At 36.8% G+C, this 18342-nt stretch overlaps 1 protein-coding gene across 1 annotated transcript in view; it reads left to right on the plus strand.

Moving 5' to 3' along the window:
* Positions 1–6243: 6243 nt before the first annotated feature.
* The window catches only part of LOC5569096 (polycomb protein Scm), a 32831-nt gene continuing 20732 nt past the window's right edge, over positions 6244–18342 (plus strand). The window contains exon 1 of the mRNA XM_021854998.1: positions 6244–7417. Coding sequence (XP_021710690.1) covers positions 6752–7417 — 666 coding nt within the window. The 5' untranslated portion in view covers positions 6244–6751. The remainder of the gene's footprint in view (positions 7418–18342) is intronic.

Consider the following 18342-nt stretch of genomic DNA (forward strand, 5'->3'; position numbering starts at 1 on the left):
TTTCCTGTCGTGTAGCAAGCGCTTCAATACATCATTCGTGTACGACACTTTTCCGACATCATCGCGAGGGCGTCCGAATCACATCCTATAGTGATTTGGCGCGCTTGTCGTAAAGCAAGCAACGGCCGACGGCGACAACATGATGCATACAACATTTCTGACGCACGCAACACGTGACATGTGGTAACTGCAATGGCGGGAAATCTGCGATACATTTACGGAAGTTTACTGGCTGAGATTGTATCCCCTCTTTATTCAACATCGGCATTTCATTTGCAATTAAAACTTCCTAAAACTTCCTGATAATTATACTGGAGTGCTAGAAAGGACATCAAAAATTCCGGACCATTAAAGTCCAGTTCTTGGTGTCCACACGAAAAGCTTGCAAAGACATACGACTGCAACATACTACATATTTTTATGTTGTCCAGCATAATTGTATGCAACGCAAAATGGCTGCATACTGTTGCGAATCTGCGAATCAGTTCAGACTTGAACCTCTTGTGGCGAAAAAATATACTGCAGTAATTTTGCAAAGGCTATCCATGAGCAATGAGCTACAGTACATGTGAAGCAGACCATTATTTGCATACGTATTGGTGACCAAAAAAGTAGTGACGTCACTATTTGATTGCAAGCACGAGTAGATATGGGATATTTGAAACAAATTGAACATAAAATAAAAATTTGTGATGAGTACCATGAAATTTGATTCGAACTAGATGATTTTTGATTATTGTATTTATCGTTGAACTATTTCTACACAGTAGACATAAAATATTTTAAATAATCATATATTTAATCGAGGTTTGCCTAGTACGAAATAGGGTATTTCATCTGTATGAATAAATAATATATAATCTTTGATGACGCCCTAAAAACTAGTAGTAACCATGTATGTAGCTTGTTGTTTCTGAATAGATGAATAGATTAACACGTTATTAAACAACACTGTGGTGAAACTTGCTCAGAAACAATAAGCTACACACTTTATTGCCATTGGTTTTTTTTTCTTAATTATGCGAGAATTTTCCTGTGAAGATTGAAAAAAATAGCACTTAAAGTTTAAAGTTTGGCTTCTCATACAAATGTTAATTATTTTCTATAACATTTCTGAGTTGCATATTCTTCTAGCGTAACTGCACAGATTACTCATTTTGTTTCTAATATTCACAAAAAAAAAATTTGAACGAAATTCACGTTTTGCAGTTGCTATTTGAGTTGAAAGTTCATATAGAGACTGTTATGCCTTTACTTTTCAATAACTGTACCAGATTCATATTTTTCCACAACATGTGGGTTCGATTCCCGCTACATGCCGAAAGAAACTTTTCGTGAGGAATGTTAATCGACTGTGCCACTGGGCGTTGCATGCAGTGATGCCACATACACAGATTTATCTGTAATTACACAGATTTTTTTCTGCTCTGGCCTACAGATATCTGTAATCACAGATCACAGGTTTTTGAAAGAATCTAAGATTTTAAAGATTTTTGGACTTACACGAAATTTGGGAAGAATTTTGGACCATCTATATAAATAAAAATGGAATGGTGTTTGTATGTCACGAAATGATGAGATGACACGGGCTGTCGTATTTTGAACATTCTTCTACAGTAATGTTTCTAATGTGTTCTGATGTGTTTGTGTATATAAAAACACAGGATGTTGAACGGGAAAGTAAAAAAACCGGGAGTTAACGGAACTGTCATGCGGAACGTTTCATGGCGTTTCTCAACAGCTTTTTTGATGGGAAGACAGTTTGCCGGGACCACTAGTATTAAATATAAATGGCATTTTTCTGCTAAGTTATTACCAAATGCTTACTAAAGTATTTTAAAATTTAAGATTTACAAAAATTATAAATGATTAATCTTTTTGTAAATCTGATTGTTGTCTTGTGAGATGTGCAGTATATTGCTGAGTGAAAAAATCTATCATCAATAATTTTTAACATTACAAAAACAGGCAAGATATGTTTGCAAAAGCTCTTGTTAATCTAATTGATTGAAAATAGAAATTTAATTTTTTACGCAACACAGATTTTTACCAAGATTTTTGGAGGTTAAGTAAAGATGAAAAAGATTTTTTCGACCAAAATCACAGATGAAAATTGAAAAATATGTGGCAACACTGGTTGCATGCTAGATCGTTGTCTAGTGTGGTCCTTCTTTCAAATGGCGAACAACCCACTGGAAGCATTACGTGTAGTGTCATTTTCACAACAGCGCTTGTCAACGATTTCCGGATCGAAGCATTGACCACGTGTTAACACAAAATCGTCAGATGTGAAATGCTGGGAGCATACATAAAGCGATGTACCCGAATCTTTGATGAGCCCACTAAATTTCACCTATTTCGATCGCTTGCTAGGATCTTTGGGTAAAGTGTGGAAACTTATGCAATATCACTGTTCTTCACTTCCTGTGTCGTTATCTTGCACACATTGAATGTACACTGTGGTATTCTATCAAAATTTACCAGAAATTGTTTAAACATCACGAAATAAAGTGGAAAAATTTCCGAATTCCCGCACTTTTTGCTTTTGCGTGAAGGGATTTTAAATTGTAAACACAAAAAGTGACGTAGGCAAGATCAGCGATGTATTGGTGTAAAGTGTCATTTTCAGCTTTATACAGTTGTCACACACACTATTATACGGAACTGCGCCACCTGTTCAGTAGCTCATTGATCCATGAGCACTTTTCCTGATAGGACTGACAACTAAAAGTGTGAATGCAACCGAAATGAAAGAGTAAACAAATCATGCGAGTGTTAGGGTTCATTCGCAAATTTCATAACGCTGGTGGGGGTGGGTGGGTGTCCTGGGGATGTTACAGCTCACACAAAATTCGAAAAACATTCATACAAAATGCGTTACGATGGGGTGGGTGGGTATCGAAAATAGCCATTTTCAGCGTTATGAAATTTGTGAATAAACCCTTATCGGAGCTTTACATTTTCCTTTTGTAATCGAAAGTCACTCCGATCGCGAAACGTCAAAAGCACATGGTAAGCAAAAATACCAGCTGATCGTAGCTGTCTCATGGATTGCCTTATTCTTATAAGAAGCTGCATCATGAAAACTTACAAGAATTGTGATAGTCTTTCATGATCACTCCTATTTTCTTGAATCTTTTGATACTAATCATTCAAGATTACATCCATTTCAAATTTCTAGGTACATATAACAGCTTATAACAGACAATACAATAATCTTTATCTAACTTAACCTAAATATTTAAACAATCTCAAATTATTGACTACTAAGATTAAACTATAAAATCGATAGAAACAAAATGTCAAATTCAAATCACCCCTCGTTGTTGCTAGCATTAAAAGTATCTAACGAATTGTTACTCTAAAATGGGAACTATTACCGAAAAAAAAAACATTTGGTACCGGTTATACGCAATGATCATGGCTATCACGCCTGCCAAATAATTTTTCGAATAAAACTTTCATTAACGAGAAATTTGCAGTTCATACAAAACAAAATAGAATGAGAAAACTTCTGCCAGATCCATCCCACTCGGGCTCAGATTGGGTACCACTTCTAGTCCCTCGATAGTGCAAAAGGTACCCAAGTTTGTCAGATCGCAGTACACTTTTCACGGCATTCTAGATTACTTTATGAGCCATAAAATGTTGGGCAACTGCAGGGGACATGGAGGTCTTTAATTTGTCTTTGCTTCTACTGATCAACTGTGGACATGAGCAAAGCAGGTAAGGGCTTATTCACAAATTGCATAACGCCGAAGGGGGTGGGTCGGTATCCTCATGATGTTACGGCTCATACAAAATTTGTAGAATATTCATACAAAAAGCGTTACAAAGGGGTAGGTGGGTGTCAAAAATAATCATTTTCAGCGTTATGAAATAAATGAATGAGCCCTTAATTCATGTTTTTCCTATCAGAAGTTATGTGCAATTTTGTGAGACATTTTTTATTGGTGCAATTTGCTGTCATATAATGAAAAGCCATCAAATTGAATCAGCGCGATAAGAACTCGCATAACTTTTGATTGAAAAAAATATATCATTACATATTTTATATAATTTTTAACGTTCGTTACATATTTCTTCTATCATAACACGCGGGGCAGTTCCCATTTATGTTCAAAATCTGTACACGGGCCACACAAAACCTTTCCGAGGGCCGCAAGACATTTGGAAGACATTTTTACATTTTGTAGATTAAAAAAATAAAACAAATTAGTTGTAAATTACAGGAGCCTTTTCAGAAGATTCCTGGTAATCCCTCCCTTTATTCCACAGAAAAAAAAACTCCGTTGTTTCCTTTCAGATATTCATCTGAAACTTCTTGCAAGGATTTATACAAAGTTTCTTCCGTGAATTCTCACAGGTGAATGAGAAGTTTTTCTAGTACTCCCTGGGATTCCTTTAAGGGTTGATTCTTCGAGGAATGCCTTAAAAAACTTTCCATGAGATTTTTTTTAATTATATTTTTTTATTTAATTGCTCCTAGAACTCCTCCAAAATTCCTTAAAATGCTCAGGAATCTTCAAAAATTATTTTAGCAATACTTCCAAGATAATTTGCTGGGATATATTTGAGTGAATTGTGCGGAATTTTTTCAAATTCATCCAAGAATACTTTAACAGAATTCCTAGAAGAATCCTTTTAATTTTTTAGACACTTCAGAAGCAATCCTTATACAATAATAGCAGAAATTCTACTGCAAGTTCTTAAAATAATCGCAGGAGAAATGTTGAAAGGTTGAGAGAAGTTTTGGAATAATTTAAAAACTAATCCGTATTAGAGAATTCATAGAAAAAATGTTCACAAAAAGTACATGAAAGTATTCTTGAAAAAATCTAACCAAAGATTTCAGAAAAATTTTCAAAGGAATCTATAGATAGTATTGTGAGAAATTCTTGCGGATAACCTTATAGTAAATTTTGGTATTACTCAAACAATGAAGTTAAAAGAACTCTTTGAGTTCAAATTTATTTTCATCGAACTTTATTACTGGTTCAAACACACATCGAATCATAAGCCAAGAAAAAACGGTACATTGTTCCTTTGAAGGTTTCATCGAAAATCTTCATCAGTTCTTGCTGAGAACGATTTCTATAAAAAAATAAGCTTAACAATTATTACCAAAAGCTCGTGAGGAAATTATTCGCTTAAAAAAAAACTTAAAGGGCTTTTGCTCAGAGTGTTGCGAGAAATTCTCTTGTGAATATTTCAGAAATACGGCCAGGGTTTTTTCAAGAAATACTCCAATAGATCAAAGACTGATTTGCTACTGACATGAAAAATAATCGCCTATCTCGATGCGTGGGGAATTTCTTCCAGGAAATGATCAAGAAAATAATTTTTCTTTGATCGCAGTACACAGTTGAGAAGAAAATGTCATTTCAAATGAAGCTCTCTGTAGGAAATTTGTTGACCCATTCAGTCAAGGAATTTCTTTACATTTCTTGAGCGAAACAGCATACCTAGCTTTAAAAAATAAATTACAAAATTCTTTTGAATTTTTCTGTTGGATGGTATCAGTGATTTCTCAATTGGGCATATATGGTTCCATAAGGATGATGTAATAACATTCTAATGATGTTTTCAAAACATTAACGTTCATTTAACATTAAAAAAGGGTCCCGATTTTGGCCCGGTTCCGATTTTGGGAACTGACAATTTCAATTTTGTTGCCAAAAACGGAATCCCACTGTAATAATTTTAGCGTGTGTGAAAATGCGGAAAAACGGGAAAAACAAACAATCGACGCCTCCCGGCGATCAGAAGCAAAGCCGCAAAGCCAAACTGCAACGCGTCATAAAATGTGCGAGCAGGACAAGATGCTCCAGTCATCATCGGAATAAAGCCACCAGACAGAACGAAATAGCAACAAAAGCTTCCATCAGCGCAAGCAAACAACCGTTTGCTGGGCTGTTGTCGGAAAGAGAACAAAGATAAATAGAATTTTTGACAAAACGCGTCGTCTTCTCCGCTGGATTGCGCATAGGGGTGTCTGTCCATGTTAATGGTTGGTAAAAAAATCGATTATAATTTGTTTTGTTTCTTAAGAATTTTGGTGCCGTATAGAAGTTTTGTGTTGAAATTACACATCAAATATAATGAAAAATATGAAATTCGTTTGTTTTCATAGATGTTCTTAATATATGCTTTCACAAATGCATCAAACCACATCCTTTTCTTCGGGACCACATACGACCAAACGTAATCGATTATTTTGAGAACGATAGACGATTTGAAACATCTCTAGTTTTAGTTTCGTTTGGATGGAAACCTGCGCCCGGAAAGAAGAGCGGAAGAAAAAGTGAACATTTTAATCAGTTTGGTGCCGATAAAATGCAAAAATTGCTCGGAAATTGCGACAATTTGTAGCGCAGATTGCGGGAATATCGTGTAACAAGTAGTTGGAGTGCGCATTTTTGATTAAATTAAAGTTGGAAGTTGTTTGGCGCCGCGATGTGAAGAAAAAGAAACAAGCGATTATCAAACTCCTGTCATCGCAGGGAGACGCAAGGAGTCATACAAAAAAAGAAGAGTGGCAAGAAATCGATTCCCGCGGACGAATGAAAGGAAGAAAAAAAAGGACTGAATTTGCTAGAAGAACAAGAACGAGTCTGTTTTGATTCGTAATTTTTGACGTTTTCTGTGTAGAGGGGGAGTAAAAAGGAAAAAGGACGAATCCCGATCGATTGGAAGCAAAATACCTACGTGGGCTAATCCGTTTTTCTCGGGAAGGATATCTTAGTTTGTAATGTCCGCATCTGGAAGCTCTTCCCCCAATAGCAACAGCAACAACATATCGAGCAGCAGTGGCAACAACGGCACGGAACCAAGCTCCGATAGGCATAATAGGAGTAATTCCAGTTCCGGAAGGACTCCCCGCAAATTGACGGCCGGTAGCAGCTCGGCGGGGAGCAACGGAACATCCTCCTCCAGCAGCACCGGCGGAAGTTCCTGCATTTGGTGCGGCGAGAACAAGAACCCGCTCAAATACGTCCTCCCGACGCAGAACGGCAAGAAGGAGTTCTGTTCCGAGACCTGCATCCTCGAGTTCCGGAAGGCGTACAGCAAAGGGGCGTGCATCCAGTGCGATAATGTGATACGGGCCAATGCACCGAAACCAAACTATTGCTCCACGTTCTGCATGAAGAAGCACCAGAAAAAGGCGGCCGTCGTCGCGGTTGGCAGCGGGTCCTCCCAGTTGGCATCTCGGTCCCAGTCCGGTGATGCTTTCTCCACTATTTCGGGGTCAGCGATGGCCAACACAACGTCGTCGCCGTCCGGTACGTCGTCATCCACACAGGTTCCCAAAATCAATGGGAATAATAACAATAATAACAGCAGTAGCAACAATAACAACAATGGACGGAAGAGCAGCGGGAATTCCCCAGGACGAGAGCCGACCCGAATCAGTCCGGTGAGTCATAGTTTTTTCATTGCAACTTATGCAAGTAAACTTTACAGGCTTTCAATAGAATGTTATATACGTTTTATTTCATTGAATTATTTCCAATTTATAAGGCCTGCGCGAAATTACAGCTTTGTGATATGATTATCAATGTTAACTTCTCTTCCTCCTGTAGCATGTCCAAGATTACATATATGGGTTGCTCCAGGGGTTCTTCAAAAAGTATCTATTGTCTTTAATGATTTATTTGGCAATTTATTTTTCCAGGGATACCTTTTGAAGTGGTTCCAGGTATTCCAATATGATTTTTACAAAGCTTCGTTCATTGATTGTTCTATAAATTTCTCAGGGCTTTATCTAATAATAACTACAGGAATTTCTTCGATAGTTTTCCAATGTATTCCATACGAGAATTCTCTCGTTCGATGAGTCCCATCTGCCCATTTCAACCATTTAGCGTCACTCTCGTGGTGAGCATATTTTTGGCATGCACCAGAACTGATTTTGATCGTTAGGTATATTTAAAATTATGTGTTTTACAGCTGTAACAACACAAAAATTCTGCTAATTTAATTAAATTGTACCTAACTTATTTATTTCACGCAGGCCTATAAGCTAAACTTTTTGAAAAATCAAGTTATTTAGCAACTATTTAAGCATGTTAGGGGGTGATTATAACAGGGTGGCCACCGAACCGGGAAAAACGGGAAAAGCGTGGAAAAGACGGGAATTTGATTCCACCGGGAAAAACCGGGAATTTGAGATGACTATCGGGAAAATCGTGTTTAACGAACATTTTGGAGCTATGAATCTACAAACCAGAAGTTGTAGAAAATCGTTATGTTTGAATAACACATTGGAATGCCTCATTTTTTTTTGTGATTTAATTTCTACTTTTCCACTTCTGTCAAAGTTTTGACTTAAATATATTTTTTAACCATTTCTCTAATTTTGTTTGACTCGATGTTTTGAATCAAGATTCAATAAATTATGTTTTTCTTACAATCAATTATTTTTAAAAGTATCTAATATTTCATTCTTCAAAATATCGACAAAAAAATAATAAATAGGGTAGAGTTACATGCTTGTACATATGTGTTATTTAATTTTTACCTTAAACTTAACACTTAGAATAAATCACAAATTTCTATGCAATTTCACCGAAACATCAAAATTTTATCGATCCGTGAAGCTGGGAAAAGTTCAGATGTCAAAAGTATTGAATCGTTCGGTGATATTCAACGAATTTTCGGTGATTTCTTCCTCTGAATTACTAGAAAAAAATAGACATGTTGTGATTGAAATGAAAGCACTCAACAACGGAAGCTATTTGGAATTCTAACTTGTTTATGACACTGTTCGTTTATTGAACGGAATTTCATAAATAATTTTTAATTACAAAAATACCTACCTACCTTGTTTTTGAAGTCCAGTATATTTATATACATATACAAAAATATAAACTTTAGCGAAATTCGCAATTATAAAAACGCAGGTCATGCCTAATGATTTCACAGATTTTTAGTGTAAATTTCGGTAGGGAACCGGACACAATTCTATGCACTTTTGATTCACTTTGGCAGTGGTTTGTTTGAAAGCTACAAAGCTCATATTTGGCCACAATGTGCGTCGTACTGAAGTGCTCCTTATTGCAAAGTTACAGACAATTCGGACGAGAAAAACCCCCCTTGCCAAAGTGAATCATGGAATTGTCCAAGTGGTTCTGCACCCTATATGGCAAAAAGATTGGTTTTCATCGAGCTTCATGTTAATTTTCCACAGACTTTTGTAAAAGTTTGGCTTTCACCGAATTTTCAGTGAATGTTGAAACCACTGTTTATTTTTATGTGATTTGTTGAATCATATTTCACAGATTGTGTTGTTTGCTTTGGAGAACTCTTTATTTTCACGAAGAAAAAATTAAAAGATTAGAAATTGAGTTTAAATATCTTCAAATAGTTAAATCAAAAACCGGGAAAATATTGGGCACTGTACCGGGAAAACCGGGAAAAATCTGGAATTTCAAAATGAAAATTTGGTGGCCACCCTATTATAAGATTATCAATGTCAGTTTTTTGTTCCTCCAAGTACATATTCAGGGTTGTCGAGGTGAACCAACCGAGGGACCAATAATAATAAAAATAATAACAATCTTCAGGGGTTCCTGGCAAGTATCGAAGATTGCTTCAGGAACTTTTATTAAATTTCCTCCATGGTTGCTGAACCCTCGGTCTGGCTTTTGCCTCTACCAGGACCAGGGATGGGAAAAGTACTGTAGCAAACATTTACCGCCTCGACATTTACATACATGTTTCTACACGACCATCAAAATCCAAAGCAAACCATGACCGTTCAAAACAAAAAAATGTCACGGCTCTTCAGAATTGTAATCTTCTTCTTCCCAACATTTTTTCAAACCCGAATGCGAAATGACTCGTGCACAGTGGTGATACGATTTTTGCGGTTTTCGGGGTTTTGCATTTTTGCTCGATAAAGGCAGCAAGAAATTGAACTTGATTGTATGTATCTCAACGGAATGATTATGCTCTTGTTGTTAGAGCTAATAGATTTCAATTAGTTGAAAACACAAGCGAAATATTAGCAAGCTTCCGAATTCTCACTCACTCTCACGATAATAGATTTCTCCATCACCACAATTTTCAGCGAAAAGCTGCCTTGCGAAATTATCCGTCTACAAAATAAAGCGAAAATAGATAATGGCACAACTCCACAGCTGTGAGAATTTTATTTTATCATTCTCCTCTCCATGGAGAACTTTTCATGTGTCCATCGCCACAAGCAGCATTTGCTTTTATGCATCAAATTAACTGCTGCTTTCGTCAAGTTGATGTGGTAGCATGGATAGCGTGCACGCATCGCGGTTGTTTTTAGCAATGTTCTAGGTTCGAATCCCGTCGGCGGCACCAGTTTTTGTTTATCCACATAGTGATAATTCTCCGGAGAAGTTTGTGAGCGAAAATATGATAAGGTGAAAAAGAAATTATCCCCGGAGTGGAATGATTTTCGGTTATCCTCCATCGTAACTCTAGGGAAAATAAGTGTGAGCGAAAAAAGATATTCACGTGAGGAAGCGAAAAAGCATTCTCCTTACGTGCGAAAAATCGTAGATTTCGCATCATTGATACGATAATTCAGAACCCTGAAATATTTCGCTTGTGTTTTCAACTAATTGAAATCTATTAGCTCTAACAACAAGAGCATAATCATTCCGTTGAGATACATACAATCAAGTTCAATTTCTTGCTGCCTTTATCGAGCAAAAATGCAAAACCCCGAAAACCGCAAAAATCGTATCACCACTGTGCACGAGTCATTTCGCATTCGGGTTTGAAAAAATGTTGGGAAGAAGAAGATTACAATTCTGAAGAGCCGTGACATTTTTTTGTTTTGAACGGTCATGGTTTGCTTTGGATTTTGATGGTCGTGTAGAAACATGTATGTAAATGTCGAGGCGGTAAATGTTTGCTACAGTACTTTTCCCATCCCTGGTCCTGGTAGAGGCAAAAGCCAGACCGAGGGTTCAGCAACCATGGAGGAAATTTAATAAAAGTTCCTGAAGCAATCTTCGATACTTGCCAGGAACCCCTGAAGATTGTTATTATTTTTATTATTATTGGTCCCTCGGTTGGTTCACCTCGACAACCCTGAATATGTACTTGGAGGAACAAAAAACTGACATTGATAATCTTATAATAGGGTGGCCACCAAATTTTCATTTTGAAATTCCAGATTTTTCCCGGTTTTCCCGGTACAGTGCCCAATATTTTCCCGGTTTTTGATTTAACTATTTGAAGATATTTAAACTCAATTTCTAATCTTTTAATTTTTTCTTCGTGAAAATAAAGAGTTCTCCAAAGCAAACAACACAATCTGTGAAATATGATTCAACAAATCACATAAAAATAAACAGTGGTTTCAACATTCACTGAAAATTCGGTGAAAGCCAAACTTTTACAAAAGTCTGTGGAAAATTAACATGAAGCTCGATGAAAACCAATCTTTTTGCCATATAGGGTGCAGAACCACTTGGACAATTCCATGATTCACTTTGGCAAGGGGGGTTTTTCTCGTCCGAATTGTCTGTAACTTTGCAATAAGGAGCACTTCAGTACGACGCACATTGTGGCCAAATATGAGCTTTGTAGCTTTCAAACAAACCACTGCCAAAGTGAATCAAAAGTGCATAGAATTGTGTCCGGTTCCCTACCGAAATTTACACTAAAAATCTGTGAAATCATTAGGCATGACCTTGCGTTCAAAAAACAGTGTTCATGTGGGCACCATAGCCTATAATTCGTCTGAGTATTGGTCCTGGTCAGACTTGGGAACTGTTACCACAATTTACAACAGTTCATCGATTCTGCCAGTTAACCAAAACACAAAGCAGCAGCAGCATCAATACCATCATGCGTTGCGCTGCCAACGGTCCACACACTGCTTGACTGTTTTTGTCTCTCCTCTATGATCGTTTTTGGGCAGCCATTCCGAGGTGAATGATTGAAAAAAAAAGTTAAATAATTCAATCGCTAATATCAAGCTTCCGAATTCTCACTCACTCTCACGATAATAGATTTCTCCATCACCACAATTTTCAGCGAAAAGCTGCCTTGCGAAATTATCCGTCTACAAAATAAAGCGAAAATAGATAATGGCACAACTCCACAGCTGTGAGAATTTTATTTTATCATTCTCCTCTCCATGGAGAACTTTTCATGTGTCCATCGCCACAAGCAGCATTTGCTTTTATGCATCAAATTAACTGCTGCTTTCGTCAAGTTGATGTGGTAGCATGGATAGCGTGCACGCATCGCGGTTGTTTTTAGCAATGTTCTAGGTTCGAATCCCGTCGGCGGCACCAGTTTTTGTTTATCCACATAGTGATAATTCTCCGGAGAAGTTTGTGAGCGAAAATATGATAAGGTGAAAAAGAAATTATCCCCGGAGTGGAATGATTTTCGGTTATCCTCCATCGTAACTCTAGGGAAAATAAGTGTGAGCGAAAAAAGATATTCACGTGAGGAAGCGAAAAAGCATTCTCCTTACGTGCGAAAAATCGTAGATTTCGCATCATTGATACGATAATTCAGAACCCTGAATATTAGCGATTGAATTATTTAACTTTTTTGACGTTGGATAACGTCTTACGGCAACATATGGGGGTACAATTCAGAAAAACGAAAAATTGAGCATGTAACGAAAAATGGTCAGGTTTTGACCGCTAATAACTCAGTCATTTATCGATAGATTTTCAATATTTATCCATGAATCGATTGGAAATTTATCTACGCGTCGATTCAAATGGAGGACACTATTGATTATTAGCAACAAACTATTGAAATATCGTAAAACGTTGCCCCTTTTCTTATCTAACCAATCACGTTCAAGCACATTTTTCGGTTCCGCTTCCCACTATAAAAGCGCACCGCACCCTGCTTCTTCCCTCATTCTTCTTTTTGCCGTCAGACTGTGAACACGGTCGGCGAGTAAATTTCGAGAGTCATTCGCGTCCTCAGTTCAGTTTTCAATAGGGCGCGAATACAACACGCATTAGAACCGAAGAACCACGCATTTCGGAGCCGCAGCAACTGAAGCCGCTCATTTGAGTGCACCAGCCAGCATAATCGTTTTCGGCCAGAAATCGTCGCTACCAGTCAGTGCTCCGCTGTCATTGCCATGCGGGAGGCTAGCGCGGTCATTCTGGTTCATTAGATCGAGCGGCACAGCCGTCACCGTCCGTGTAATATTCCCTAATTTGTACGAGATGGCTGAAGAAAATCGACCAAAGCCGCTTGTTGAAGCGCACATCGTCATCCGCACCGCAAATCTCATCGGGCGAGGCAGATTGAAACCAGTGCGCCGTCAAAATGTGTCCGTATTACGCAAATTCAACAACTCAATCGGCCCTTTTGAGAGCCAACAAATGTGTTTTAAAGAGTTATTTGTATAATATTCCCTAATGTGTTTACCACATACTTGCTATAATCTCTTAATTCATCTCATAGCATCATACAATAATTGATTTATTACGAATAATTGACAATACGGCAATTTGAAGCTGTTTCCGAGGATGCTGCTGCAGTGCCGTCGGGTTGCAATAACAGCATAATGCTAATCAATACATCCCTTATCCAGACATCAGTTTCATATAGCCTATTTCCCAGCTAAGAAAACGAAGAATATGAAAGGAGGAGCATCATCTGCTATTCTAAGGGTATAAAGCATCCCTCCTTCATTGAATCTGGTGTCATTCTGTTTTCGCTTTCGAGCTGGTAAGAGCTCCTCCAAACCTGCTCAGCTCCTCGCCACCAGAGGCAAGCTGTTGTACGAGATGGCTGAAGAAAATCGACCAAAGCCGCTTGTTGAAGCGCACATCGTCATCCGCACCGCAAATCTCATCGGGCGAGGAGGATTGAAACCAGTGCGCCGTCAAAATGTGTCCGTGTTACGCAGATTCAACAATTCAATCGGCCCTTTTCAGAGCCAACAAATGTGTTTTAAAGAGTTAATTGTGTAATATTCCCTAATGTGTTTACCACAATTTTGCTATAATTTCTTAATTCATCTCATAGCAGCATACAACAATTGATTTATTACGAATAATTGACAATACGGCAATTTGAGGATGTTTCCGAGGAAGCTGCTGCTGTGCCGTTGGGATGCAATATATTTTCTATTGTTAAGGAATGATTCAAATATTACCTAACGCAAAATTTTATTTTAAACATATATCTTTTCTAAATTCACAAACCATTACATTTTGGATTATAACTAAAAGATGGTTGCAATTATGACATTTGACTATAATACAAATGCAGCAAATTAAATGGCGTAGTTAACATCATGCGGTCGTGTCTTGTACACAACCCCCACTGATTTTTTGTCAGTACCTTGAAATCTCATAAGTTCGTGACGGTCCTAAATCAGGAAATAGAAGAAGCTAACGTTATCCAACGTCAACTTGGCGGTCGTATCTCGGAAACAACCTCTTACTTTTTTTCAATCATTCACCTCGGAATGGCTGCCCAAAAACGATCATAGAGGAGAGACAAAAACAGTCAAGCAGTGTGTGGACCGTTGGCAGCGCAACGCATGATGGTATTGATGCTGCTGCTGCTTTGTGTTTTGGTTAACTGGCAGAATCGATGAACTGTTGTAAATTGTGGTAACAGTTCCCAAGTCTGACCAGGACCAATACTCAGACGAATTATAGGCTATGGTGCCCACATGAACACTGTTTTTTGATTAGTATTGTGACGTGATAGTTTTTGAAAAATACCCATATTCCCTTGCTTCTGAGAAAAGAAAGCATTGAGAAAATCAGCAGCTCCAACAGAATTTGTTTGAAATAGTAGTGTAGTAGTGTCATTACTAATACTGTCTAGTCAAAATAGTTTTGAATAATTTGTCATTTAAGTGCTATTCTGATTTCTCCTGTCTTCTACGTAAGATTAGAGGCTTAAATGTCAATTGTCGTGAAGTCCTAACAAAATTAGGCTATTTAGTAGTAGTTCTAGTTAATTTCATTTTTTATTGTTAAAAGTATTTATTGGTCATTACCTTCATATATCCTCAAGGAAAAAAGTCACTTTCCTTGTCTGTTCAACAATTTTTCGAACCTAGCAAGTAGGGCTCTTCAATGATCCATCTCAGCGTCTTACTTTCCACAGTCATTTTTATAGTGAATATTTAAGAGTAAAGTTGCCTTAGGCTTCTATAACCAGGGTGTCTACTACCTGGAAAAACCTGGAAAACCTGGAATTATAAGGGAATTTTATTCAACCTGGAAAAACCTGGAATTTTCAGGGAAATTCGGTCATAATCAGGGAAATTATTTTGAATCAGTTATATATCAGATAGAATATGTCCTTTTTGCGACAGAAAATCTTTTCAATCATAAAAATATTCGGCTGCACCGCTATCAAGACGCTACTAGAGATGTTCAGTCCTTATTTTTTTAACGATTTTTATTTTTTTCAGAACTTGGATTGGAAAGTTGGTAAAGGCAAATTTGTTTACAAAAATCTTTTTTGACTATTCCACAAGTTCTGGAGGAAAGTTCAAGGAGTGCTTCAGGCATTCTATAGATTCTTTCTGGAATTCCTTTATGGATTTGTCCAGGAGTGCTACCAGCATTTTTTCATGAGATGCTTACATGAATTCCTTCACAAATTTTGTCAATAAAATCGTAGAGCATTGCAACATTATTATCTCCAGTAATTTTCACATAAATCACTCTGAAAAAATGACGGCAATTATCCCAGGATTTCCTCCACATACTTTTTCACTGCTTAATTCACCGATTTTTCCAATTGTTACTTCTAGGAGATTTACCACATATCATAAAGAAGTTCGTCCACAAAGCTTTATTCTAGGTTCTTCCGCAAAAGTTTATTCTTTATTTCGATATTTTTCTAAGAAACCCTACCAAAATTCCTACGCCATTGTTTTTTTAATTTTTTTATAGGAATTCTATGAAAAAATTAACGATTACATTCAGAAATTGTTCCGAACATTCATTCAGGCATCATTCAATGAAATCTTTTATAAACTTTTCCAAGAATTCCTCAACAAAATCGACCTGGAATTTCTCATTAAGTCCCACATTATTGCTCTAATATTTCTTCAAATGATATTTCCAAACTCCACAGCCATTCTAACAGGTATTTTTCAAATTGTTCACATTTAAATTTCTCCAGGGAGTCTCTCCGAGTCTCTTCCAAAAGTTTGTAGGACATTATTCAGAGATTCGAGGGGTTTTCAGTTATATTAACATTTCATCAAGAAAATCCGAAGAAGAATTTCATCAAGGAGTTCTTTCAGAGATCCTCGTAGGAATGCATCAAGGCATACTTTGAACTCACAAAAAAATTATTTACAAATTCCACGCGGATTTTTCTCAAAATTTCCTTGACATTTCCCTGAAGATATCTCTGGAAGAATGAATAGATTTTTTTAGATTTCTTTGGAAAATAACAAAAAATATGGATTTCTGGATGAATTTAGAACTTTTAAGATGCTCTAAACGGGAATGTTGGAGAAAGTCATAGGGAAATCAAAGGACATATTTCTTGAATAAGACAAAATAAGACTTCCTTTGACAAACTCCGAAAAAGATCATTGGTGTAATCTGTGAAAAAAATCCACAGTAAAACAAGCAGTAATACTTGTCGTAACGTCAAGGGACTCTAAAAAAAGTCCGAAAAATCATTTTTATAGAAACTCATGTATGATTTCTATGTCGTACATGTTTGTTTTTTTTTTCAGGCAAGAGGTATCTAAAATTCTTATTTCCAATCAAACGCTACCAGACCCGATTGCCCCAAGGTTTCATCTTTGAAAAAATACAAAGCATCCTCTAAAGAAATTTTGTGGGTGTGAGGAGTGTATCGAAAAGTAGTCGCAAACATTTAAAACAGTCTTAAAAATATTGGGTTGAACCCACAAAATTTTTCGATCAGAAATACTTTACAATATATTCAAAAATAATGATGCGGTGATATTGTTTCAATAAAGTGGCATTTTGTATGATAATTTTTAAAATTCCCTGGCCACGATCACAGGGTTTAATGGTGCCAAAGTAGAAGGTGCACCATAATAATACCCGTCTGTGAAACATATCACCTTCTCAGTACTTTGGCACACCTCTAACGGTTCATGAAACGGTTGCATTCAGGCGGAGGATCTGTTAATATGTTTCGGCATATTATCAGGTCCTCTTCGAACGGAGGGACCGCCAGGGCTCAGTAGTTACTTATAAACCAGTGCTGGCTGTTGATGGTTCAGTTCGTTTACACGAGTTGTACAATCTTTTGTACTAATCAGTAATGGTGATTAAGTTTCAGAGCCAACGTGTGTTCAAACGTTTTATAATGCAACATAAGAATGTGTGTTTGGTGAAACTCTTCGTTACACTCGTCGTTATAAAATTGGTGATTGTGAAGGTACTAATAATGATGTTTGAAAAAATGTATGGTGATGAAAATTTGAAAATGGCATTGGAAGTGATAGTTTTGTTAAATATTCAAATAATAATTATATGAACTCTACTAGTTTAACAATGGCCATAATACATTTTGCAAACATTTCTCTGAAAATAAACACTATTGCCTAGTTCTTCACACATGCATGATAAAAGTGTTTATGAGTGCAGAAGAATGGATCGAAGTGTTTTTTTTTTTACTGTAACTTTATAGATCGTAGTGCTAAATCGTAGTTTGAATAGTAATGACTCGCAACAAAATAATGGAAAATTTAAATTGAATTTCTTTTAATTACTTAATAATGGTAACAGATGGAAAATGGTAATAACAATAAATTTATATGAAAATGATGTGATGTAAATTTGATGAAAATTTGTAGCTGTGATGGTGAAAAGTCATATAATAAAAAGTATATCTGAAGTGTATTACGACAGTTGATGAGTGATAATCGGTGATATACGTGATAGTGTCAAAAATAAAAGTGTCGATAGTGAGTGATGAAATGATATGGGGAATGAGGACCGTTTAGTAAAACTATTTCGTTCTTCACTTTAACCACTCTAGTAGCATTTCGGGCCTTATCGTAGGTTGATGGTAGTCTGAACCTGGGAGGGAGGCACAGATACTACACACGAAATATGAAACAACATTTTTCCAAACTGCAAGATAACTCCAGATCATTAACGACAATCAAGACAGGCTTGAGGAAAATCGCTAGTTTTCTTTTGTTGTGCACCTTCGATCTTTACGGACAAACATGTGAAAATGGCCAAAGTTTTCTGTGCATTTTATTTTCATTTTTATTGGAAGAGAGGCGGGTTTCAATGCTTCATATTCAATCACAATAAAAGGTGCTATCAGGACATTTCTTTTGGATGTGCAGGAATTGATTTTCAACCAATTGTTGTCAACTTTGATAAAATGCAATTGTTT

The sequence above is a fragment of the Aedes aegypti genome, chromosome 3, assembly GCF_002204515.2.
Source record: "Aedes aegypti strain LVP_AGWG chromosome 3, AaegL5.0 Primary Assembly, whole genome shotgun sequence".
In the NCBI taxonomy this organism is placed as follows: domain Eukaryota; kingdom Metazoa; phylum Arthropoda; class Insecta; order Diptera; family Culicidae; genus Aedes; species Aedes aegypti.